The sequence below is a fragment of the Lithobates pipiens genome, unplaced genomic scaffold (genome assembly GCF_037356315.1).
Source record: "Lithobates pipiens isolate NorthernLeopardFrog02 unplaced genomic scaffold, aLitPip1_a1.2 Scaffold_23, whole genome shotgun sequence".
Lineage (NCBI taxonomy): Eukaryota > Metazoa > Chordata > Amphibia > Anura > Ranidae > Lithobates > Lithobates pipiens.
In genome coordinates, this window is record NW_027507785.1 from 102,744,515 (window position 1) to 102,771,902 (window position 27,388).

The 27,388-nt window shown below is 41.1% G+C and overlaps 1 protein-coding gene across 3 annotated transcripts in view; it reads left to right on the forward strand.

Annotated features, from left to right (window-relative positions):
* Window positions 1–27,388, forward strand: part of SLC6A1 (solute carrier family 6 member 1) — a 280,638-nt gene that overhangs the window by 218,735 nt on the left and 34,515 nt on the right. For all 3 annotated transcript variants that reach the window (XM_077452110.1, XM_077452109.1, XM_077452111.1), the window contains 2 exons: window positions 22,550–22,681; window positions 25,482–25,584. In XM_077452110.1, the coding sequence (XP_077308236.1) occupies window positions 22,550–22,681; window positions 25,482–25,584 (235 nt within the window). The remainder of the gene's footprint in view (window positions 1–22,549; window positions 22,682–25,481; window positions 25,585–27,388) is intronic.

Sequence of the window (27,388 nt, forward strand, 5' to 3'; positions counted from 1 at the left end):
CAGCAGCTTACCAGTGCCCATCATGCAGCCTGCCTGTGCCTCACCAGTGCCCAGCAGCTTACCAGTGCCCATTATGCAGCCTGCCTGTGCCTCACCAGTGCCCATCATGGAGCCTGCCATATTATGTCAGACAGGATCAGGACAGGGCAGTGTTAGCAAGGCGAAGCCAAGAACAGTGCTCTATCTATGGAGAAAAGCTGTCAGCAGACCGCGCTAAGAAGTGGCTTGTCGGTATGATCATCAGGAGGAGCATTATCAGTGTGCAGTGCCGCAGGGGGTTAAGAGTGCAGGACTTGTTGTTTGACATGCTGTTAGAAAAGGTAACATAAGCTTCACCAAGCGGGCTCACTGTTGGTATGATACCACTTCTCCAATCTTCATAGCTCAGACAGTTCGGTGCATGTCATGAAAGCGGATGGCTGTACGTGCTGAGAGTTGATCAATTGATCAGGTGGGGAGGCAGATGAAAAGAGCAGTGCAGATGCAGGACAGGGCGGGTCAGATGACGTTGAAACATCAATGCATTTCACTCACATGACGTGAGTTTCATCAGGGCACTGTGAAAGTCCAGAACTGGAGTTTATAAAGGGTAAATTATATACCTTCCATTTAAATTGGCTCCATCACTGATAGCACTGATAGCACTAGTGGTTCATAAAAATGGTTATAAGTGTAGTGATGCAACCGATAAAACCCATAAATAGCTTGCTTGTATAGACAAATAGTACCAGTATATATCATGATGCTAATTCCCACATGTATAATAACAAAATGGCCAATATGTGGATCTAATTGTAGAAACCACCTAGCACAAGCATCTATACTTTATTAGCAATATAGGTTTTGATATCCACAGCAAAATTGAGGAATTGAATTAGATGAAATTATTTAATTGAAAGGATGAAAATAAATATAAGTGATTAATGAGTAATTAACATACCTTATTTTAGACCCAGTGACATCATCACTGGTTCTCTGTGCCTATCCATGCAATCTAGGCAGAATATGATGGGAGGAGCAGGTAAGGTGCTGTACATAGCTTCCTGATACCAGCACAGCACCCTGCCTCACTACTATGTGTATTGTAGTAAATACAAATGTAGTAAATAAAGGCGGACAAGAGAAGGAAGAAAACAGACATAGCTATATTTTGCCTTCCCTGGTTCTTCCCGCTCCCAAAATTTGAATGAAATTAAATAAAACCTTTCCATTTTCATTACATGCTTTATTTTAGACCCAGTGACATCATCAGTGAGTATCTGTGCTTATCAAAGCAAAACAGGCAGATCATGGGGAAGGGGATGTTCACATGTCACGATCATTGTTGATATATCAGGGTTCCAAAAATACTAGACATGTGCAGAGTAAAATATTTCGTTTCGGAATTTCGTTTTCGTCCGAAAACTTAATTTATTTAGTTACTCCCGAAATTCGTTTTTATTTATTTCGTTTTTCGTTCAAAAATTGCATTCGTCCGAAAATCCACATGAATTACAGTCAAATCTGTCTTTGAAGGCTTATGGTGTCTGTCGAATGTATAAAGAAGATTCGACGGAGCTAGTATATAGCATACTTTAGAACCCCTGTTAAAGTCTATGGGACTCCAACATTCAAAATCTAAAGTGCTAATTTTAAAGACTAATTTGCAAGTTACTGTCCTAAAAAGTGTTTGGGGACCCGGGTCCTGCCCCAGGGAACATGTATCAATGCAAAAAAAAGTTTTAAAAATGTCCGTTTTTTTCAGGAGCAGTGATTTTAATAATGATTAAAGTGAAACAATAAAAGTGTAATATTCCTTTAAATTTCGTAGGGGGGGGGGGGGGGGTTGTCTATAGTATGCCTGTGAAGGGGCTCATGTTTCTGGTGCTTAGAACTGTCCCTGCACAAAGTGTCATTTATGCAGGAAAAAAAGTCCTTTAAAATCACTCGCAGCTATTATGAATTGTCGGCTCCATAATACAGAGAACACTCATTGAAAGTCATTGATAAAAAATAAAAAAATAAAAATAAAAAATAAAGCGTGGGGGTCCCCCAAATTCAATTACCAGGCCCTTCAGGTCTGGTATGGATATTAAGGGGAACCCTGCCTCAAATTTAAGAAAAAATTTGACGTGGGGTTCCCCCTAAATATCCATAACCAGACCCTTCAGGTCTGGTATGGATATTAAGGGGAACCCCGCATCAAATTTAAAAAAAAATTGACGTGGGGGTCCCCCTAAAAATCCATACCAGACCCTTTATCCGAGCATGCAACTTGGCAGGCCGCAGGAAAAGAGGGGGGACGAGAGAGCGGCCCCCCCTCCCTCCTGAACCGTACCAGACCACATGCCCTCAACATTGGGAGGATGCTTTGGGGGTCTGTGACCCCTCAAAGCACCTTGTCCCCATGTTGATGAGGACAAGGGCCTCATCCCCACAACCGTGGCCGGTGGTTGTGGAGGTCTGCGGGCGGGGGGCTTATCAGAATCTGGAAGCCCCCTTTAACAAGGGGACCCCCAGATCCCGCCCCCCCCCCTGTTTGAAATGGTAAGGGGGTACAAAAGTACCCCTACCATTTCACAAAGAAAGTGTAAAAAAATAGTTAAATAAGACAAACACACTTTTGAAAAATTCCTTTATTAAAAAAAAAAAAAAAAAAAAAGATTTTTTTTTTTTTTTTTTTTAATAAAGGAATTTTTCAAAAGTGTGTTTGTCTTATTTAACTATTTTTTTACACTTTCTTTGTGAAATGGTAGGGGTACTTTTGTACCCCCTTACCATTTCAAACAGGGGGGGGCGGGATCTGGGGGTCCCCTTGTTAAAGGGGGCTTCCAGATTCTGATAAGCCCCCCGGACGCAGACCTCCACAACCACCGGCCATGGTTGTGGGGATGAGGCCCTTGTCCTCATTAACATGGGGACAAGGTGCTTTGAGGGGTCACAGACCCCCAAAGCATCCTCCCAATGTTGAGGGCATGTGGCCTGGTACAGTTCAGGAGGGAGGGGGGGCCGCTCTCTCGTCCCCCCTCGTTTCCTGAGGCCTGTCAGGTTGCGTGCTCGTATAAAGGGTCTGGTATGGATTTTTAGGGGGACCCCCACGTCAATTTTTTTTTTAATTTGACGCGGGGTTCCCCTTAATATCCATACCAGACCTGAAGGGCCTGTTAATTGAATTTGGGGGACCCCCCCGCTTTTTTTTTTATTTTATTTTTATTTTTTTATCAATGACTTTCAATGAGTGTTATCTGTATTACGGGAGCCGACAATTCATAATAGCTGCGAGTGATTTTAACCACTTGCCGACCGCCGCACGCCGATGTACGTCGGCAGAATGGCACGGGCAGGCATAAGGGCTTACATGTACGTCCTTGCCTGCCCGCCGGTCGGGGGCCCGATCGGGCCCCCGCCCGGTGCCTGCGGCGGTCGGTATTCGTTCGGGAGCGATCCCGGACGAGGGAACGGCCATTCATTCATGGCCACCCCCTCGCGATCGCTCCCGGCGAATGAAAATGTCCGGTGACATCACTTCCTCTCCTGTAATGTAAACACAGGAGAGGAAGTGATGTATTCTCTCCTCTGTGTCAGTAGTTTTCGTTCCGGCACCGAGGAGAGAGGTTCGGTGAGTTGCACCAACACCCCCCACATACAGTAGAACATGCCAGGCACACTCACACCCCCCCTTTACCCCCCGATCACCCCCCAATTACCCCTGCCCCCCCAGTCACAGTGACACCAATTGCTTTTTTTTTTTTTTTTTTGCATTGGTGTCATTTGTGACTGTAGTAACTGTTAGGGCAGTTAGGGTTAGCCCCCTTTAGTTCTAATGTGCCCCCCTAACCCCCCCAATAAAGGTGATCACCCCCCGTCGCCAGTGTCACTAAGGCTGGGTTCACATTGCAGCGGTTTATGAGAACGAATGTGATTCGCACCGCACTGCAGTGCAAATCACATCCGATCTCTGTGCGATTCGAGTTCAGCCATACAGATAGTATGGCTGAATTCGTGTCGCACCCGCCGCACCCGCCGCAAACTCGCACGGGACCCTTTTTTTGGTCCGCAGCAGAATCGGATCGCATGGGTGTTCACACCATGCGATCCGAGTTTGCAGATCGCACTGCGATATGCGAACTGATCTGGGGGTGTCATTAACATTTCACTGACACTCCCAGCAGTTCGCATAGGGCAGTGTGAACTGCCGCCGGGAGGCATGTGATGCGGGAACCCGCCACGGATACGTGGCGTTCCCGCATCGCTCCAGTGTGAACCCAGCCTAATAAGCGATCGTTTTTCTGATCACTGTATTAGTGTCACAGGTGACGCTAGTTAGGCAGGTAGGTATTTAGGTTCGCCACAGCTTTTTATAGCGCCAGGGACCCCCATATACTACCGCATAAAGCCCCCTGATTGCCCCCTAGTTAACCCTTTCACCAGTGATCACCATATAACTGTTACAGGTGACGCTGGTTGGTTAGTTATTTTTTTTATAGTTTCAGGGCACCCGCCATTTATTACCTAGTCTCACTAGTGTACCCCTAAATTTAGGGGTGTCTACTTTCCAAAATGGGGTCATTTGGGGGGGGTTTGTGCCATCTTGGCATTTTATGGCCTTCAAAACTGTAACGCCCTTAGAAAGCCTGAAGGCGGTGCTTGGTTTTCGGGGCCCCGTACGCGGCTAGGCTCCCAAAAAGTCCCACATATGTGGTATCCCCGTACTCAGGAGAAGCAGCAGAATTTATTTTGGGGTGTCATTTCACATATGCCCATGGCATGCGTGAGCAATATATCATTTAGTGACAACTTTGTGAAAAAAAAAAAAAGTTTGCAATTTTCCCGCAACTTGTGGCAAAATATAAAATATTCCATGGACTCAACATGCCTCTCAGCAAATAGCTTGGGATGTCTACTTTCTAAAATGGGGTCATTTGTGGGGGTTTTGTGCCATCTTGGCATTTTATGGCCTTCAAAACTGTAATAGGTAGTGAGGAGTGAAGTCAAATATTTACGCCCTTAGAAAACCTGAAGGCGGTTCTTGGTTTTCGGGGCCTCGTACGCGGCTAGGCTCCCAAAAAGTCCCACATATGTGGTATCCCCGTACTCAGGAGAAGCAGCAGAATTTATTTTGGGGTGTCATTTCACATATGCCTATAGCATGTGTGAGCAATATATCATTTAGTGACAACTTTGTGAAAAAAAAATAAAAAAAAATTAAAGTTTGTAATGTCCCGCAACTTGTGGCAAAATATAAAATATTCCATGGACTCAAAATGCCTCTCAGCAAATAGCTTGGGGTGTCTACTTTCTAAAATGGGGTCATTTGTGGGGGTTTTGTGCCATCTTGGCATTTTATGGCCTTCAAAACTGTAATAGGTAGTGAGAAGTGAAATCAAAAATTTACGCCCTTAGAAAGCCTGAAGGCGGGGCTTGGTTTTCGGGGCCCCGTACGCGGCTAGGCTCCCAAAAAGTCCCACATATGTGGTATCCCCGTACTCAGGAGAAGCAGCAGAATTTATTTTGGGGTGTCATTTCACATATGCCCATAGCATGTGTGAGCAATATATCATTTAGTGACAACTTTGTGTAAAAAAAAATAAATAATTTTTTTTTTGTCATTATTCAATCGCTTGAGGCAAAAAAATAAAATATTCAATGGGCTCAACATGCCACTTATCAATTTCCTTAGGGTGTCTACTTTCCAAAATGGGGTCATTTGGGGGGGTTTTGTACTGCCCTGCCATTTTAGCACCTCAAGAAATGAGATAGGCAGTCGTAAACTAAAAGCTGCGTAAATTCCAGAAAACGTACCTTAGTTTGTAGATGTGACAACTTTTGCGCAAACCAATAAATATACAATTATTGACTTTTTTTTTACCAAAGACATGTGGCTGAATACATTTTGGCCTAAATGTATGACTAAAATTGAGTTTATTGGATTTTTCTAATAACAAAAAGTAGAAAATATCATTTTTTTTCAAAATTTGCGGTCTTTTTACGTTTATATCGCAAAAAATAAAAATCGCAGAGGCAATCAAATACCATCAAAAGAAAGCTCTATTTGTGGGAAGAAAAGGACGCAAATTTTGTTTGGGTACAACATTGCATGACCGCGCAATTACCAGTTAAAGCAGCGCAGTGCCAAATTGTAAAAAGACCTCTGGTCATTTACCAGCAAAATGGTCCGGTCTGAAGGTGGTTAAAGGACTTTTTTTCCTGCATAAATGACACTTTGTGCAGGGACAGTTCTAAGCACCAGAAACATGAGCCCCTTCACAGGCATACTATAGACAACCCCCCCCTATGAAATTTAAAGGAATATTACACTTTTATTATTTCACTTTAATCATTATTAAAATCACTGCTCCCGAAAAAACGGCCGTTTTTAAAACTTTTTTTTGCATTGATCCATGTCCCCTGGGGCAGGACCCGGGTCCCCAAACACTTTTTAGGACAGTAATTTGCAGAATCTTTTCTCTCTGTCAAATCTTTTTTCTCTGTCGAATACTTTCTCTATATAATCTTGGACTAATAGAGGTAAGGTTAGGCACATTCGACCACAGGTTCTATAGACAGATTGTTATTGTCAGAGTCATGTCGAATCTCCTATTCTATATCGAACTGTTGTAACAATGAAAACGAAAATAAAGCATTTATTTATGTTGGATCTTTCGTTTTTCGGATTTTGTGCTTTCGTTATCGTTTGTCAAAACGAAAACGAAAATAGCTGAAATTCGGACGAAAATGCATTCGGACGAAAACGAATGCACATGTCTAAATAATACCTGTAGACTTAATTTGGTGTTGAGGCCCTTGGGGTCCATAGTTTTTTTTATTAAATAGCCACTCTTTTTTCTTATGGAGGATGACCATGTAAAAATCTCCCCTCTGCTTGAATAGAGTAAGGGCAAAAAATCCCTTAAATTTGAGATCTTCAGCAGACAAGCAATGGAACCATGGGAGGGCATTTGGACTTGTCATTGCTTTTGGGATTCCTAATGCTAACAAGATGCTCACTGATACGGATGCCCAACTGATGCTTGGTCTTTCCCAAATAAAGCTTTTTACAGGGACACTCAAGGATGTATAACACCCTTGAGGTACTACAGTGGATGAACTGCCTTTTGGGGTACTTTTTTTGGGCATCAGCATTGGTGAAGCTAGCTGTATGTTCAACAAAACGGTAAATATGCCAATGTCCACAAGGGAACATGCCAAGCGGACAGGACCTGTCGGATAACCAATTTGTCATAGGAGTCCTAACAAATTCTGAATGGACTAAGTTGTCCTGAAGATTTCTTGCTCTCCTAGATACCAGTAGAGGACAAAGACGAACAAGTTATGACAAATCATCAGATCTATGTAAGACATGCCAGCGTTTGTTTAAAATAGACCTAACCTCATTCCACTGAGAGCCATAGTGAGTTATGATATGGACAGGAGAGTTATCAACTGACGGAGTTCTACCTTCTATTGGCTGAATGAGATCTTCCCTTTTAGCAGATGATGCTCTTTTCCGTGCCTGCCTAATTGTCTTACGGGACAAGCCCCTATTTCTGAACCTTCTGTAGAGGTCCTCTGCTTCTGACCTATAGGTTACTTCATGAGAGCAATTTCTCCAGATACTGAGAAATTAACCCATGGGGAACAAGTGATGGTGGGTGATGACTAGAGGCCAGAAGTAAAGTATCGGTAGCTTCTGGCTTTCTAAAAGTTCTGGTCTCGAGTCTACCGTTGACGATAGAAATGGATAGATCTAAAAAATCTAAAAAGGATAAAGTTTCCGTATGGAAGGTAAACGTAAGTTTACCATTTTTGGCATTTACATTAAGTTCTGAAATTAACTGATGAAGTTCTTCTTTGGTGCCACCCAAGATTAACAGAACATCATAGAGATACCTCAGACTGAGCTGCATATGACGTAAATACAGCGATGATACATAAACCTCACTTAGCTTCCACCTGCCAAAATGAAGGCAGGCCTAGGCAGATACCCAAGGTGCCATCCCCATGGAGGTACCTCTAAGTTGATGGTAGTACGTCCCTGCAAATTAAAAACCGTTGCGGGTGAGAGCAAAGTTGAGTAGGTCTAAGATTAACTCATTTTAGGAGCCCATGGTGGGATATTTTTAGTCTAGGAAATGAGCTACAGCAGAGACGCCACATTTGTGGGGGATGGAGGTGTAGTGGGATGTAGTGCTGGCCAGCATTGAGCCCCCTGGCACCTCCACCCCTGCAATCTTTTGGAGGACATCCCTTGTATCCTGAACGAAAGATGGTAACTCTTTAACCATCCCACCGATCAGGGCATCAAGGAACTGACCGATCCGTTCCAGTGGACCTCCATTGGCAGAGATTATTGACCTTCCAGGTGGTTTAGATAAACTTTTTTTGGACCTTGGGGATCACGTATATAGTGGGAATATTGAAATCTTTAACCATAAGGAAATCTAATTCTTTTTTGGTGAGTAGTTGAGCCTCATAAGCAAGTTGAAGTTCAAAGTTAAGTGAGCTAATTATCCCAGGAAAGGTATTGGATGGAAGTTTAGAATAAGTTAGGTGGTCGCCTAGTTGACTCATTATTTTGGCTTTGCAGTCCTGCTCGGATAGGAGTACGACATTCCCCCCCATATCACTAGATTTGATAAATAGGTTAGGGGCCTCCCTTTGTTTTTTAAGTGCTACTTGTTTGTTTGGTAAAAGATTGTCATTGGTAATTTTGTGCCAGTTAATCCCATTAAAATCCTCTTGGACTAGGCCAAGAAAAATCGCAAGCCAGCCATTATTCCTAAATTGTGGCATCTTGGTAGACTTGATGTTAAAATTGTCTCTTCCATTGGTCATGAGAAAAGTCCACCTCATCTGTGTCTGAGGAGGATTCTCACATCAGAGAGACAAGGTCATCCAAGGCTTGCTGTTCCCTGGTGCCCCCAAGGGGCTCCTGACTATTGCATTCATGTGATGTTGTTGTATGTACAAGTCTGTAATAGATCTTACCGAGAAAAAGATTAAGGTCCTTAAAAAACATTTCAACGTCATCTGACCCGGCCTCACCTGCATCTGCACGGCTCCTTTCATCTGCCGCCCCATCTGATCAAATTATCAACTCTCAGCACGTACAGACATCTCCTTTCTTGGCGTGCACCAAGCTGTCTGAGCTTTGAAGATTGAAGAAGGGCTATCAGCATCTTATACACCTCCACGTCTGCATCAGCTGTCATGCTGATCTGCTGACCCGGCGGTCTGTGGATCTCTGGAAGAGACTTCACTGGCAGCCCACTACCTACATGAACAGATCTGTCAGTGAGGAAGGAGCATCAGCGTGGCCGTGGGTGAGCTTGTTCCAGGGACGTAGTTCCCGTTATTTTCATCCTTACTGCACCTCCGCTTCCGCTGCTGAGTGAATGTTCCCTCACCTTCTTCACATATCAGGCTGTAATATTGACAGTTAGTCTCATCTGCTTCTGTTCCTCTGTCAGCTTCTGTACATGCTAGTTGATCTGATCCTTCATCTTCGGTTAAGTGCCTGCAGGCATTCGTTTAATCAACAAGCAGTCCACACATTATGGACAGATTGGTTCCCCTCATTGTTTTCAAGGACTATTTTTGATGTGTTAAAACCATTCTTCTAGCTAGATTCGTAATTGTTTCAGCAATTCAGTGCTTTCAACTAAGTGCCTCATCCCTGCATATGGTTGACTGCTGGTATGATAGTGGGTAATGCATGTGAGCCCGGGTCTTTTTCTTTGTTTTTAACACTATTGACAATGTTGTCTTTAAGACTCCTTTCACACCAGGGCATTTTGCAGGCGCTATAGCGTTAGAAATAGCGCCTGTAATCCGCCCTAAAAAAGCTGCACCATTGTCTGTAGTGTGAAACCCCCGAGGGTTTTCACACTACAGCGGTGCGCTGGCAGGACATCAGGGAAAAGTCCTGCCAGCAGCTTCTTTGGAGCGGTGAAGGAGCGGTGTGTTTACCGCTCCTCCACCGCTGCTCCCTATTGAAATCAATGGGGCAGCGCTGTAATACTGCCGGCAAAACGCAGCTATTGCGGCGTATTGACGGTGGTTTTAACCCTTTCTCGGCTGCTAGCGGGGGGGTAAAAGCCAAAATGCGCCGCAAATCCGACGCAAATCCGGCTGTAAAACGCAGCTAAAAATAGCGGCGTTTTACCACCCACGCTATGGGCGGTGTGGTGTGAAAGGGGTCTAATGGTTTTTCACTGTGGTGTGGTGAATGTTGCCTTTTTGTGGAAATCTTATTAATAAATGTTTACTATTTTTGTGACTATCACACTGCTCTATGTTTCCCTTTGGAGTTACTCTCTCTTAGTATATTTCTATATCCAAGTCCTCCCCTTCTTTTCACCTCCATTGTGTAGTAGTTAAAACAAATACATTTATTAAAAAGTAGCAACTTACATCTCAAATTGCAAAGATCAGCAGCTTGTAAAACACAAACTTCCAGTCTTGACCATGACTGGAAGTGATGTCAGTAAGCCTATAATAAGGCTTACCTGTGGGTAAAGTGAATATTTTTTAAATGTGTGCTGTTTAGAGATATTCCCATTTTGTAGAGACCAGTGACACCACTTGTGCATGCACACTGTGCTTTGAGTAGACAACACACTGGAATATGCCATCCATTGAGAGTGCATTGGCATGACCATGACTCCCGTGCACATGGAAGGGACGTCATTGTATCCCGGCCACCATTTAAATGGCTGGAGAGCGCAAACCTGGAAGGAAGACTGAATAATGATGGAAGCGATGATAGCAATGACAGCATACTTCTGGAGGGCTTTATTTTAGGGTAAGTCTGTCATAATATGCTACTATGCTGTGCATACTAGCACATTATGACTTAAATCACGTGGGGACCCAATTTTTTTCTTTATATTGTCGGAGTTTAAAACCACATTAATTGTTCATCAAGGCTTGCATGATCAGTTGAATCTCAGACTGTTGGGTCATACTGTCACTTTTAGGGGGAATTGGGCACTGGAAAACCAAAAAATACATCAGGCAGCAAAACTGAACCTCTCCCACTTCCATGATGCTTTGTTTTTTTGCTAGTGTTTTAGGGTTGATGTCTTTTGTTTTAGAAGAAAAATTCACCCATTTTTACTTAATGTTTTTATTTTTATCAAGACTATTTTTCCTACAATCAATAATCTTTGTAATGCTACTGAGCGGGGCTCTGTTTAAAGCTATCCATTGGCTGATCCTTGATGTCACTTAGAAGTCATGCCCAAACCTTGCAGGACTAAGATTACTGGGTTAACCTGGTATGCTGCTGTTGGGCACTGGGCTCTGCTGCTCTCAATAGACACCTAGCACCTTGGTTTGTTAGCCACAGAGGGCTTTAGTGGCCCAGGGCATGATCCTGATCCCTGAAGACTCCATTTGGACTATGCCCACAATCAGGGTGAAGGTTTGTCCAGAATTTTATATGTTTACTGGGTTTGGCACTCTCCATTATTTTGCTACTGTGCTTCTTAGCTGAAGAACACTACTCTGGTCCACTTCATGTTGTCAAATCTTTCAACCTCTCTGCAAAGACTATCAGATCTCTACGCTACCCTGGCAGAGTTCCCAATACAAGAAACTATTTCCATGGTTCCCGAAAAGGAAAGGTTTGAAAGTTTCTGCTCTTCACTGTTTCAAAATTTTCAGCCAAGGTGCCCAGTACAGTGAGTACTTCCTGGGCTTTCCAGTATCAAGCACCAATCTCCCAGATTTGCAAGGCCGACACCTTCTCTTCTGTACACACATTCTCTAATGCCGCGTACACACAACCAGACTTAGGTCCGACAGACTTTCGACGGAGTTCTGACAGAGTTCTGACGGACTTTCCGAATGAACGGACTTGGCCACACACAATCACACCAAAGTCTGACGGATTCGAATGTGATGACGTACGACCAGACTAGAATAAGGAAGTTCATAGCCAGTAGCCAATAGCTGCCCTCGCATCGGTTTTTGTCCGTCGGACTACCACACACACGAGCGGATTTCTCGGTAGGAACTGGGTCCAGCGGAGTTCTGGCGGAAAAATTTGAAACATGTTCCATTTCTAAAGTCTGTCAGACTTTTGCAAATCAAAAGTCCGCTGCAGCCCACACACGATCGAATAGTCTGCCGGAATCATTCTGTCAGACTTTGGATGTTGAAAAGTCTGGTCGTGTGTACGCGGCATAAGTTTGCCAGATGGATGTGCAAGCATCTACTGATGTAAGCTTTAGGTATAATGTCCAGTAGGCAGCTCTTTGGGTTATGACATTGCTTTTTTTTATTTGTGGATTGTTATCCTTGCTGTTTGCAATGCCTCCCCCCCCCCCCCCCCTTTCCTCTGCTAGGCTGCTTTGGGATGTTCCAGTTATCTCAGACTTAACTGACCTTGTGTCCCTTGATGAAGAATTAAGAAAATACTATTTTTGTACTCACCATTAAATAATTTTCCTGGAGTTCATCAAAGGACACAGGTTCCATCCCTCTGTGTTTATGATCCACTCCTAATACTGTTTTTTTTTTTTTTTTTAATGAAGCACCATGGGAGGGAGGTTTTTGGCTGGTCAGTGTGCAGTACCTATTAAGGGCAGCACTATAATCCAGCAATCTCAGGTTCAACTGATTGTGTCCCTTGATGAAATCATGTTTAAGTGAGTGTTCAATGAGTAGAAAAATACAGATTTGTTTTTTTTTCCAATTCCCATTTCATACAGATAGGTATTAATAGTGAAAACAGTTTCAGTTTACTAAGTGAACAGTCAACACTGCTTGGTAAATTAGCCCCAATGCATTGCTTTGCATGTAAAGATCCTTGGCATCTTTCTGTTTCATGCTGTTTCATAAATGCTGGCTGGCCTTTTGCTGTGTAGTTGTCAAGTCATACAAAGAATGTGGGTCACTGTATGCCTTAGGATACGGGAAGATCAGTGAGAAAAAGTAATTTATGTAAAGATGGCTTCCGTATCTATCACTGTAAATATTGTGAAACCTTGTTGGAAGTGCCACGATTATAAATGGCTCATGAGTAAAAAGTCACTCATTTAGGTATTCACACTTAGCAATGTTGAAATTTATGGTGTACACACCAATAGATTTTTTTCCTATATCACATTGTTTTTTTTAAGAACTCTAATTTTGCCCAGTAGCTGATAAACATGACATCTCGTATTAATCATTGTACTGATTACCCATGTTGCCTTTGGTAGATTTTAGAATGTGTCTAAATGTATCTTTTTTTTTCTGCTCTTGTTTTTACATTATAATGTGTTCAGTACATAAGAACAAAGGCTTACAAGGGAAATTAGGATTATACAATGATTGTTCAAAAACTCCATAGTAGCCTTAACCCAAAAGATAAATGAAGCCAAGAAGATAAATATGATGAGCTACAAGGCACCAACTTTTTTTTGCCATGAACACGTCCTATGTCCTAGATCTTGTCTGGACAAATAGTAGTTTTTCAGGCTATCCACATTTCAAAGGTTCTGCTCAGAAGAGAAGGAATTAACATGTCTTTTGTCATTACATATCCTAAAAATAAGAGGACTGTTTTTCATTTTAGGACTGTGGGCAGAGCCAAGTGAAGCATTTCTTTACACCCCAATCCAAAAAGGTGCATTCAGAACCACTAGGGTATAGTGTATATAGCATACTCTTATAGAGCCATTTATTTCTAGCTGCATACAGCTCACCGGGTCCCAAGACCTACATTATAGAAGCCATGGTTTCCACAGCTTGCGCTGATAGGAAAAAATCAGAAACAGCTGTATGCAGTCTTGGTCAGTGAAACCAGTGAGTCAACATGGTACCAAAGTAATTAGCTTTTTCTGAAGGAGAGGTTAGCATTAGCAGCCTTCATTATTATTTTTATGATTATACAGGATTTATATAGCACCAACAGTTTATGCAGCACTTTACAATATAAAAGGGAGACTGTACAGTTACAATATCAATACAATAAAATACAACAGGGTAAAGAGGGCCCTGCTCATAGGAGCTTACAGGCTAATGGAGGGGGGAGGGGGGGGGGGTGGTACAAAAGGTTGTAACTGTGGGGAATGACCTGCTAGAACATAAAAAAAACCTTCAGTTGTAGGTGTGATGGGCTTCCCTGAAGAGATGAGTTTTCAGGGCTCGCCTAAGGCAGCCATAGTAGGCGATAGCCAGAAAAATTGTGGTAGAGAGTTCCAGAGGATGGAAGAGGCTCTGGAGAAGATCTGGAGACCAGCATGGGAGGAGACAAGATTGGTGATGTAGCTCGGGGCAGAGTTGTGAATGGCATTATATGTTGTTGTTATTATTTTGGGTTTAATTTGCTGGGCGTTCTGAAGCCAGTGTAGGGATTGGCAGAGCAGGTTGTCAGACACTGAGCGGTTGGTTCATGATTCTGAAACAACCGTTTTTGATTCATCACAAAAACATGCTCTTTAATAAATATAACATTTTTGTAATCACAAATTGGTTTAAAATGTTAGCAGATTCAAAGGTAAATTTAAGGCAGATATAAAACGAACAAATAAGGTTGTGTTGTATTCATTATTACACCATTACATTTTTAAAATGCTAAAAGTGCAAGTGCCTAAATGTGGCTGGGTGCCAACCACTTAGGTCCCAGGAACACTGGGCATGTAGCCCTTGTGATGGAGCTGTAGAATTTAGCTAGGGGAGGGAGGCATAGGTGCCCCATCCAGCCCCACTGCTGGCAGCCTGTCAACTCGGTTAAAGCCTAACAGCTTCTGCTGCTGCCAAAGAGGGCTGTGCCTGCGTCTAGGAATGAATGACTGTAATACAGAAAATCTGTGTTGTGGGCATTTGTCCCTGGGTGCATATTGCCTAAATGTTCATATCATTAGGTGCACCACCCAGGTCTGTCTGGCTTCAGCAACTGTCAATTTTTCATAGAGTTTGATAGGCTGATGGATGTGGGGCTTGACTGGGCACGGATGTGGGGCTTGACTGGGCACCTGTCTCTGCCCACAGCTGAATGCCAGAGCTTGAACTAGGGAAGAGAGAAGCAGTACAAGTAAACAACACTTGTTCTGCAGTGCAAGGAGCACAGACTGACAGAGAATGTAGCTCATCAGTGTACTGCTTCTCCTTTTACTGTCCATTCACAGGCTAAGCAAGGACCAGAATTGTAATTCCCTGTACACACGGTCGGACTTTCCGATAGAAAATGTGCGATCGGATCTTAGCGTCAGAAAATCCAATCGAGTGTGGGCTCCATCTGACTTTTTCCGTCAGAATTTCCGACATACAAAGTTTGAGAGCAGGATCTAAAATTTTCCGACAACAAAATACGAACGTGTGTAGACAATTCCGACAGACAAAGTGCCACGCATGCTCAGAATAAATTAGCTATTGGCTACTGCCCTCTCTATAGTCCCGTCGTACGTGTTCTATGTCACCTCGTTCTGAACGATTGGATTTTCCGTCAACTTTGAGCGACCGTATGTATGCAAGACAAGTTTGGGCCAAAATCCGTCTGAAAAAATCAGACGGATTTTGACGTCAGAATGTTCGACCGTGTGTATGAGGCATCAGTGTTACTGGACTGCAGAAGAATAAACTTTGATCTCCCGACCTGTCAAACAGATCTTTTGGCAGATAAAGCAGCTCTCATGCGTGTACTTCATGTGTATATTTAGCTGTTTGCCTAGAGTTCAGCTTTAACATGCGTGGAATGTCTTCTTGTGAAGTGGAGCTAGTTGCTTTTTCTCTTTTTCTAGAATGTTTCTTCCAGTTCACTGCACCTCTTAGGCTTCAATAGCAGTGCAAAAAATACATTTATGTCTCTGTTACTATTCTGAACTGATACAAGAATGAGCAATGATAGAAAAGTCATACATAACCCAGAGGCAATATGCCAGTGGTATTGTCAAGGCAGAACTGAAATGAATAGAGAAGGAAGATGTTATTGTGGTAAAGTCATAAATAGTAGAGAATGCTGTACAATGTTCAGCAAGTGAAGTATGGTTTATTTTCAAGGGGTGAAGGCCTACACTTAAAAGTTCCCAAATTGTTATACTTATATAAAAATGTGTGTTTTTTTATTTTTTTAATCAGATACTTTTTTTATTAGAATCATTGTTTTGCAATTATGCATACATACATACACATACATACATGCCCGCCGAACAACTAAAATTAAATTTACAGAAAAAAAACAATCCTAATAGACTATGCAACGTCTAGATTATGCATTCATTGCTACCTTAGATCTACCATCTAAGCAATGGGTTAATAATTACCGTTTTCATAATAACTTTACAATCTTATAACGTAAGTCTTTATGCGTGTTTAATAATTACAATACTTCGTTCTTAACAGCGTATATGTATTTCTGTTGCCTACACAGGATCTATCACTCTTACTAACTTTCATTCGACTCATCGGTAGGCTCATCTTATTCATACAGATTAAAGTCTAACCATCGTGATCAAATCTTTTTGTGTGTGTGTGTGTATGTGTTTATTATGAGGAACAGCTGGTTGAGGCAGTTTCTGTTATAAGATGACTGACAACTGTCTTAAATTTATGCTACTGCATTGCCACCCTGTCACAGGTTCCCCTGATGAAGTCTGCAAGTGGCCGTGCACATATTGCTCAGGCATGGTGTAGAGTTGCCACAGAGCAACCATAGGTAGCTAATGCCAAAAATTAGAACTATAAGCAAACCCTTTTTTTCATTTTGGATAGAGTATGGGAGTGTTATAAACCCTGTCAGGCTTTTTTTTTGCTATTGTGTGTCCCATTGGGGGATTTATCTTCAATTCCTGTCCCATAGCCAAAACAGGAAGTGAGAAAAAATCCTTGCAAATTAGGAGAATCCCTGGGGTCCCTGCCTCACCAGATCTAGTGTCCCCAATGGAATATTTTTCCCTCTATTACTCTTCTGGGGACAACACAAAAGTTGGAATTTTCTTTTACTTTCACTTTCAATGATAATGGTAAACAGAATAAATAGAGAGGGTGAATCTTCAGAATGGGGGCCACAGACAGCAATAAAAACCAGATAGGTGTTCTAATCCATCTTCACTCTATCCAAAACAAAAAAAAATGTTTTGCCTTTAGTTATACTTGAAGTCCATGCATGTAGACAGGAAGTGATTGAAAAAGAAAGTATAGGAGACATTTATTAGACTGGTGCACGGAGAATATAAAAAAAAATTGTTAAAAACAAAAGTATTTTATATAAAAAAAAAATGGCTGTTCTTTGACCACTTATGGACTGCCCACCATCATTATACCGTGGCTGTTTGAAGAGAAATACCATTGTTATGGCAGCAGATAGCATTGCATTCTTGCACAATATGAGAGACTTACCTTAGAATGAAGCCCTCCAGCGCTGAGAGGGCCAACCTCTTCCCCCAGTCTTCCGTCCGGGTTTATGTCCTCCAGCTACATGTGTAGCTGAGGGGGCAATGACGTCACTCCCATGCATGCACGTGGGAGCCACCATTTACAGCATAGGCTCTGAAGTTTAGGAGATATTTACAGTATCTACAGGTAAGCCTTACTATAGGCTTGCCTGTAGGTACAATCGGTAGAATAGATTTTACTACCTCTTCAAGGTCATATATATATATATATATATATATATATTGTTTTTGTATTGTATTGAGTATATATGTGTATGAGTGAGATATAAATAGATTGGGGTATCACTTAAACTAAGCACTAAACGATATTCTGTATCCAAAAACAAATCAATACACATCCACTACTTAATGGCTCTGTAATTTAATTTTCATGAAATTATTTCTTAGACCTCCTGCACACGATACACCTGTTTGAGCATCTGCTTTTTCAGACTTTTTTTTTTCTATGTATTTGCACCTATTTTCGTGCATTTTTGTGCATGCACACAACTTATTCTCACGTTCACATAATGTTAATGGTTGATTGAGCACAAATGTGCAGGATTGCACGTGTAAATTACTGGCCAAAAATGCAGATTTTCTATTTTATTTTTTTTACTGAAGAATACATGGTGCTTGTTTATGTTTTTTTTTTACTGAAGAATACACAGCGCTTTCTGTATTTTAGCTCAGTAAAAAAAAGTTACATAGTAGGTGAGGTTGAAAAAAGACCATCAAGTCCAACCTATGTGTGATTATATGTCAGTATTTGTATATTGTATATCCCTGTATGTTGCAGTCATTCAGGTGCTTTTCTAATAGTTTCTTGAAACTATAGATGCCCCCCGCTGAAACCTCTGCCTGTGGAAGGGAATTCCACATCCTTGCCGCTCTTACAGTAAAGAACCCTCTACGTAGTTTAAGGTCAAACCTCTTTTCTTCTAATTTTACTGAGTGGCCATGAATCTTGTTAAACTCCCTTCTGCGAAAATGTTTTATCCCTATTGTGGGGTCACCAGTATGGTATTTGTATATTAAAATCATATTCCTCTCAAGCGTCTCTTCTCCAAAGACAATAAGTTCAGTGCTCGCAACCTTTCCTCATAACTAATATCCTCCAGACCCTTTATTATCTTTGTTGCCCTTCTTTGTACTCGCTCCATTTCCAGTACATCCTTCCTGAGGACTGGGGCCCAGAACTGGACAGCATACTCCAGGTGCGGCCGGACCAGAGTCTTATAGAGTGGGAGAATTATTGCTTTATCTCTGGAGTTAATCCCCTTTTTAATGCATGCCAATATTCTGCTTGCTTTGTTAGCAGCAGCTTGGCATTGAATGCCATTACTGAGCCTATCATCTACTAGGACCCCCAGGTCCTTTTCCATCCTAGATTCCCCCCAGAGGTTCTCCCCCTAGTGTATAGAGTGCATTCATATTTTTGCCCCCCAAATGCATTATTTTACATTTTTCTACATTGAACCTCATTTGCCATGTAGTTGCCCACCCCATTAATTTGTTCAGATCTTTGGCAAGGTTTCCACATCCTGCAGAGAAGTTATTGCTTTGCTTAGCTTAGTATAATCCGCAAATACAGAAATTGAACTGTTTACCCCAACATCCTCTATGAGCTTCCGAGCCTCTCCTTTTTCCCTCCTTTCCATTTGGTTGGAATGAGCAGTGCATGTTAGTTGCACTCTGCTATGCACGATATAATTCCCATAGTTCATAGTGCTTTGTCCACCTTGGGAACAAGCAAGAAAGGGTGGCTAAATTCCTACATATAGTGGCACTATGGAGAATAAACATAGCCACCCTCTTACTGGTACTCAGATCACATCAGTAAAAAAAAAGAAGTGTGTACATTTGGAGGCGGCTGGGAGCAATAGAAGGTACGTTTTTGAGCTAAGAATACATACTTGAATGGAATTCAGATTTTTTTTACGCATGATTTGATGATTCAAGTAAACTTCACCTTATTCAATGGTGTAACTCTCCACTCTTCTAGTAAATCAACCCCCTGCCTCTTTTAATTCTAGAGTGAATTTTTGTAGCTCTTTTTCTGCTCTTTCATACAGTCAGATGAGGATTTTATAGAAAATATATGTTGATCTGCTGTCAACACTTTGCTACACTACTCTATAATCACCTTTTTACAATGTGCCTTGTGGAAGGAGAATGTTCACTTGATTTAAGAACAAAGCTTCCTCCTGTTATATTTACATGGAGTCTTTTATGCAAACACATCCACATCTCATTCTGATGAATCGAGTGAGATTAAAAGAACCAAAAATTGCCATGCTTATTTGTATGCATTTATTCTACAACGGCTGTGCTGTTTAACTATTTAGAAGAAAACTCAGGAAAGTAGAATAAGTAATGATATGCTTGTCTATAGACAATGTTATGTAGCGCGGGCCTTTCATTAATATGTCCTGGTTCTATGTAATGCATAATTTCACATTGGTTTGCTGCCATTAGGGACTGCCCGTATCTAAGGCTATGAGATCATAACTTGGCTAAGTCTCAAAACCAATGTTTTAGCTAATACAGAGTATATTTTTGCTTTAAAACACTAGTGTGGTTGTATTGGATATTGCAGTTTCATCACAAACGAATTGACCATTCTCAAAAATTGTTCACCCCTGAAAAACAAACAGTCAAATTGGTCCCTAGACTCTTGAGCTTTACCCCTAAACCCCAACTTAAATCTTTAAATTTAAAACTTAAAGTGGTTGAAAAAGCAGAAGGAAATTTAATTCTGAAAAAGTACTTTAACATAGGGTGACACTATGAAAGTACTAATAATAGAGTGCCATCGTCCCGAAAATAGCTTAATTGAAAATTGAAGTACTACACGGAATAGACTTTGTAGGCACCCAAGTAAAAGATCTAGAATAATATTAATAGTATTTTCTAATTTTATTAAAAAATGTATATATATAAAAAAAAAATGAGATACAATTATTACAATAACATGTAAAATAGAATTAATTATTAATATACCCTGTACATATAAAGAATGACATCACATAATAACTAATGTAACCACACTCATAACAATGAACCAGACAGGTTCTTAGAATACTGCCTGATGTAAATATCCAAAAAGTTGTGTGTCCAAATCTAGATCCGGGTATATCCACATGTTGCATGTGGATTACGCTTCCTCAGGAGCAGCAATTTTCATAAGGATAAGAGGCTAATAACGCACAGTAAGTGCCACGCAGCCTGAGCAATTGCACAGGATTTTCAGCATGAAAGTACGCAGTAACATAACCTCAAAGAAAGCTGGACTTCAAAAAATCTTTTGTAATAAAAGTATCTGTCAGGGTAAGTAGTTAGTCCTGTCGATATATTATAGGCAGGAAAAAATATAAAAGACCCATCCAGAGATGAAGTGCCTTATCAACAGATATCAGCATCACAGCACGGCATTAAGCCATCGTAGTCCGGGTGAAATCGGCAACTGCCGTTTATGTTTTGAGGATTGTATAGCATTGTTTAGGTTTTTTTGTAATGCTGGCTGGGTGGGAAAAGGAGGGTTGTCTGCCAAAAAAAATGTGGTTTCAATTTCAGATTCACTCTAACTTGAACTTAACCCTAGAACCTTCCACCAAGGCATGAAGCATACCTTGAACCTAAAAATAGCAAAGTCTTCCTTTCAGTAACATTCTGGAAAAATACATTCTTGGCGTGTCATAGTATGTGGTAACAGTATAATTATTTTAGAAAAGATCCACCTATCATCATTTAAGCCATCCTTGGGCTCCAGAAAGTGACTTTGCTTAGACTGAGAGGATTTCATCAGTGTGCTGCAGGAAGGAGGAATCATTCTCATCTTCCTTCCCTTTGTGATCAGATTGCAACAATGTAACTTTGTAGAAAATCACAAGGTGAAAGGCTGCAGTAGGGGCTGATCTACATTTGTGAGCACAGACCAGAATTGCACAACTACCAGGATTCATATGATTATGTCATCTCAGAATCGACATCTCGATCCAGATGCTGATTTTGGACGATGCCTAAACAAAGTTGACACTGTCTTTCTGGAGAGAAAAGCAGGTGAGGGCATTGTCAGAGGAAGTACTGTGCTCTATGTGAGAAGTAATAAATACCTATAAGTTAAATTTACAAATGACTTAGCAGGCATGACCTTAACTACTTGCCGACCAGCCTTCGTAGTTGTACTGCGGCAGAATGGCACAGGCAGGCGAATCACTCTTATGTTATGTTGGTGCCTAAGGTGGCCACTGGGGGGGCATGTGTGCTGCTCGCCCCCGGAGTGGATGCGAGTGCCCAGCGGTCTGGATGACCGCTGGGCTCCTGCGATCACTCATAGCACGGCGAGAACCAGGATCTCTGTGTGTAAACACAGAGATCCAGGTTCTCTGAGGGAAGAAGTGAGAGATCATCTGTTCATACAGAGCGTGAATAGGGACCTGTCATCTCCCCTAGTCAGTCCCCCCCCCCCCAGTTAGAACACACATTAGAGAACACAATTAACTCCTTTATCGCCCCATAGTGTTAACCCCTTCACTGCCAGTGACATTTTTACAGTAATCAATGCATTTTTATAGCATTGATCGCCTACTGCCCCTGCAATCTACATGAGTCACTTCTGAAAAGTTTTGCTGAGGGAGGGCTCCAGTACACAGTCTCAGTGCATTTTTCTCTGTGAGACTGTATAGAGGAGGGGAGTATCCATTCCCTCTACTCAGGTCTCAGATTACCTTCAGCCCTCTGCTATATGATGATTGGTGTGTGACATCAGATCTCTGTCCCCTCCCTTCTGGCAATCAGAAATGCTTTGGCTGTGGATAAGAGATGGCTACAAATAAACTGGTATAACTTATGTAGGAGGATTTGTTTCAACCTGTGTGTATCACATGAGGCTAGTCACTTCACTGGGTATATGTAAGGGTCTACAAACACTTTATTATGAAAAATACCAAGACTTCAGCTCAACACACATTTTCTATGGTTGTGAACTGGGTTTGACTTTTTCGACAGGTTTCAATATCCTGGCTATAGAGATAAAGCATCCACCCCTGTTGAGGTCTTTGAAAACCATTGGACTTCACATGATTTCAGTGATGTTTTTGCAAATGGATGTTACTATTGTAGTTACTTTTTTTTTAAATAAAGTGCCTGATGTTATTTATATTTAAGGACAGATAAATAGCTGATGACTTACCATTCTTTTGCAGTTCTGTACTGTTGAAGGATTCATAACAGCTCTTGTAGATGAATTTCCAAAGCTGCTGCGTACTCGAAGAGAAATATTTATAGCTGTTGTCTGTGTGGTCTCTTATCTTGTTGGGTTGTCAAACATAACTCAGGTACGTAAACATAAACCTGAAAATCGACTTTATCAATGCTTCCTTCCTTCTGATTCACTTTTTCCTACTTTGTAAATATGCTAATGTCCCCATACTTATGTACTGTACATATGATTTTACTACTGGAACTCCTCAGCACTAGTCCTTTATAGCATGGTTTACCGTTACAATCATCTATTCAGTTTTATCATGCTTGAAGATTACTATTAAAATAACTTAGGATTTTGTTTTGTAACCTCTGCCTTTTAATTCCTCATATTGTGGTGTTCTGTACATGGATCTAATCCTAAAAGATATTTCCATTTACTTGCTGCATTGCTTCTTCTATGTTAAAACTGATGTGAGCTGCGCTGTATACAACCAGTTTTGTGAAATGCCATTGGTTATTTACTGGCTGTAGCAGCAGCAAGAACTTTTACATATTCTTTGCACTACGTGATGCAGAGATACCATAGTATCCAGTTTAAATAAATATACACTGGTCAGCCATCATTTTATGACCACCCACTTAATATTGAGTAGGTCCCCCTTTTGCCACCAAAACAGCTACATTTTCTACCAAAATAGCCCTGACCCATTAGGGCATGGACACCACTAGACCTCTGAAGGTATATTGTGGTATCTGGCACCAAGGATTCTGTAGCAGGTCCTTTAAGTCCTGTAAGTTGCACTGTGTGGCCTCCATGGACTGGACTTGTTTTTTTCAGTACATCCCACAGATGCTCAATGGATTAATATCTGGAGAATACAGAAAGGCCAAGTTAACACCTCAAACATGTTGTGAACCACTTTTTTGCAGTGTGGCAGGGAGTATTATCCTGGTGAGAGAGGCCACTGCCATCAAGGAATACTGTTTCCATGAAGGGGTGTATTTCGTCACCAACAATGTTTAGGTAGGTGGTACCTGTCAATTAACATTCACATAAATGGCAGGACCCAAGGTTTCCTAGCAGAACTTTGCCCAAAGTATCACACTGCCTGCTTTCTTCCCACACTGAATCCTGGTGTCATCTCTTCCCCAGGTAAGCAATGCACATGCATCCATCCACATGATGTAAAATAAAATGGGATTCATGAGACCAGACCACATTCTTTCATTACTCTGTGGTCCAGTTCTTCTCACTACCTGTTTCTGTAATAATGTACTGTACAAGGAATAAAAATGTGGTAAAACAAGAAAGCACAGACAACAATAAAAACATTATTAGACATTTTAACTCTTCTCCACTGTACTAAAAATTTGGTTTTGGCTGTTTCTCTATTGGAGAGATTTTCCATCACTTAATATTTATCCAAATGGCAATTCATCTGTAAAGAACATTATAATTCATTAGCAGTTTTAATTCAGAGGAGCATTTTTGGGTCCTGGACATAAATTCATAGTAACCCCCCCCCCCCCCCCCCCCCAAAAAAGGCCCATAGACCTAATTTCTACAGTATCTAGTCCTTTCCGTTTATTATATTTCCTCAAACCCCGCCAATAAAGTGTATTAACTAGAAAATTTGATTTACTTGCCAGCTTCATGCATAAATCTCTAAGTCATAAGGTAATTTTATGCCCTTTATCGTACTTAGAGGAAATCGCTGGTACGAGATGCATAATGTCCAGAATTAATTTTATTTTAATGTTGTGTGGAGTAAAGTAACCAATGTGTTTTGGAGGTTCAGAAGATGAAGAGTAAATTTACAGAATAACTAATAAAATTATAATTCTTGAAATCTTGAAATTGAATATAATAGGTTTTATGAATAGTAAATATTTTACAGAAAACCATATACACATAACACATTACCTCAAATCAATTCTCAGAAAAGTGGTTCAGCGCCCCACATTTCTATTGCTTCATAATATGTACCTTGTCAATTCTATGACCTGGGCCACTAAGCCAAATTCCTTTCTGAACCATAACCCTTGCAGTGAAACTATATATTTCTTACTGCATCATCAGCATATTATTTTTGCATATTCTAATATAGAGGCTATAGTTAAACATGACATTTTAGATGTTTAATCTCAGGCAGTCTACAGAATTACATTTTTTTTCATGCCATCATCCCTTTTAGAATAATAGAAGGACCTTTTCACAATGTCCTTATGCAAAGAAGTATCCATTTTAAAAGAAAAAAAAATCAATATTGCAGAATGGAATCTGAAAGCTTTAGCCCTTGTACACACGGTCGGACATTCCGATGGACAATGTCCGATAGGACCATGTTGTTGGATAATCCGACAGTGTGTGGGCTCCATCGGACTGTTTCCGTCTGAGTATCCGACGGACCAAGTTTTCCAGCTGGGCTATAAAATTTTCCGACAACATGATCCGATCGGACTTTGTCCGATCATGTGTAGAGAATTCCGATCAGACAAAGTGCCACGCATGCTCAGATCAAATTCCTAGACCAATGCTATTGGCTACTAGCCTGAACGTAGTCCCATCATAATGAAATAACGTCATCACATTCTAAATGATCGGATTTTCCGACAACTTTGTCCGACTGTGTGTATGCAACAGTTTCGGACAAAATCCGTCGGACAAAATCCGTCGGACAAAATCCGTCGGACAAAATCCAATGGATTTGGTTGTCAGAATGTCCGACCGCGTGTAAAAGGGCTAAAACAAATATGCAGGTTGTGGGGAAATACTGACAGTTCTTAGTACGGACACTTTGACACCGAAGACCAAATCATTGTGCTTTAATGTTCAGAAGGTTGCACTTCCTAATAGTATAATTTGGCCCTTTATAAATGCTATTAAAGGAAAAATGTAATATTTATAACATATGTTTTTGTTTTTTTTAGGGTGGCATTTATGTGTTCAAACTTTTTGACTATTATTCGGCCAGTGGAATGAGTCTTCTGTTTCTGGTGTTTTTCGAGTGTATCTCAATATCCTGGTGTTACGGTAAGATTATGGTGTTTGTATACTAAATATAAAAAAAATGTTGCTACATGAATCATTTTATGAATGGAGAACAAATAATATATTTTTTTACAATACCCCTTATTTCTGGCTAGTTACAAGGCCACCAGAAACCTAAATAGTCATAATACAGATCTCCAAAGACAGTGGTAGGTAGGATTGCCAGTCATCCTTCCTCACATATAAAGCAGTGGTGCTCAGCTCTTATTTTCAAAACAAATGAATAATAAATATTTTCTCCGCTAACAGATGGGGCCACAGCTGTATCAATAATTGTGGGACATTTAGCATCGCTGATGCAAAGGATAGGCTTGTGACTTATTGGTCACTGGCTTGAAATGGTTTTGGATCAGATTTATTTAAAGTGGTTATAAAGGCAAACGTGTTTTTTTAATCTTAAATGCATTCTATGCATTAAGATAAAAAGTCTTCTGTGTGCAGCAGCCCACTCAGCCCCCCTAATACTTACCTGAGCCCCATTTCGATCCAGCGATGTTCCACAAGAGATTCTGCTGTCCAAGATTCTCCCTCCTCATTGGCTGAGACAGCAGCGTAGCTCCATTAGCTCCTGCTGCTGTCAATTAAAGTCAGTGAGCCAATGAGGAGAGAGGAGGGACGGGGCAGGCAGTGGCTCTTTCAGGCACTCAACAGGAGGGAGGGGCCAGGAGTGCCAAAGTGGGACCCGAAAAGAGAAGGATCCGGGCTGCTTTATGCAAAACCACTGCACAGAGCAGATAAGTATAACATGTTTGTTATTTTGAAACAAAAAAAAATGAGACTTTAGTATCACTTTAAATGGTTTCTTTTTCAAGTTTAATGTACTAGGCCTTTGTGCCCTCTTTGTCTCTTGTTGTTTCCTGCACAACTTTTTTAGAAGGTGAGTAGAGATAAGACCTTGAAATTGGAAGTTTCTAGCGCAATGTCTGTCTAACTACATATCTGTTCCTGCAACTTTAAATGCCCTATATAATTCCTTCAAAAGCTCCAGATATGTACCAAACCAAAGTGTAGCGCTTAACAAAGTTATGAATAATCTAGTTAGTGCATCATCGTACAATTTAACCCAAACACCTTAGGTGTGAAAATTCTTAAAAAAATACATAGAAATAAAAAATACACTTCCAAAAAAATATAAATGAATTAAAAGTCTCTATGTAAAGAGTTGATCCAGTCCAAACGTGAAATACGGGTCACCATCCACCTTCTTAAATGAGGCTAGCATGCAGACACCCTGTGATATTCCCGTCACCTTTAGAAGTAAAGGCTTACCGGATAGTATGGATCCAAACGAATATATATTCGAAGGATCATGCAAGCTTATAACTTAGAAGGCGAGATTTGCAGGTGTAGATTTTCAGGGAAGTAACAAGTCAGACTCCTCATATAGTTGTCCCAACTAGTTGTTAAATCCACATCGGTACACTCCAGCTCAAAATGTTGAACTCATACAAAGGAAAATAAGGAGCCACAATAGTGTAAATCCGTTTAAAAGAAAAAATTTAATAAAAAAGTAATGAACTCACATGTAACCAAAGAAATCAAGCGCTTATTCCATAAAAACAGTGCTACAGCAGTAGTCCCGACGCGTTTCGTCCTCTACAGACGTCATCTGGGGTAGCACTACACTGTAGCATCATCACTTATATAGCAAACAATCAATTTGGGCGAAAATTCCATCTGCCTGTGTCACCGCGTGTCATTTCCGGTTTAAGATGGCGCCCGGCGTGCGTTCCACGCCTCATTACAATGTTACAGCATGTATCAGCAGACAGACCATGCCAAAACA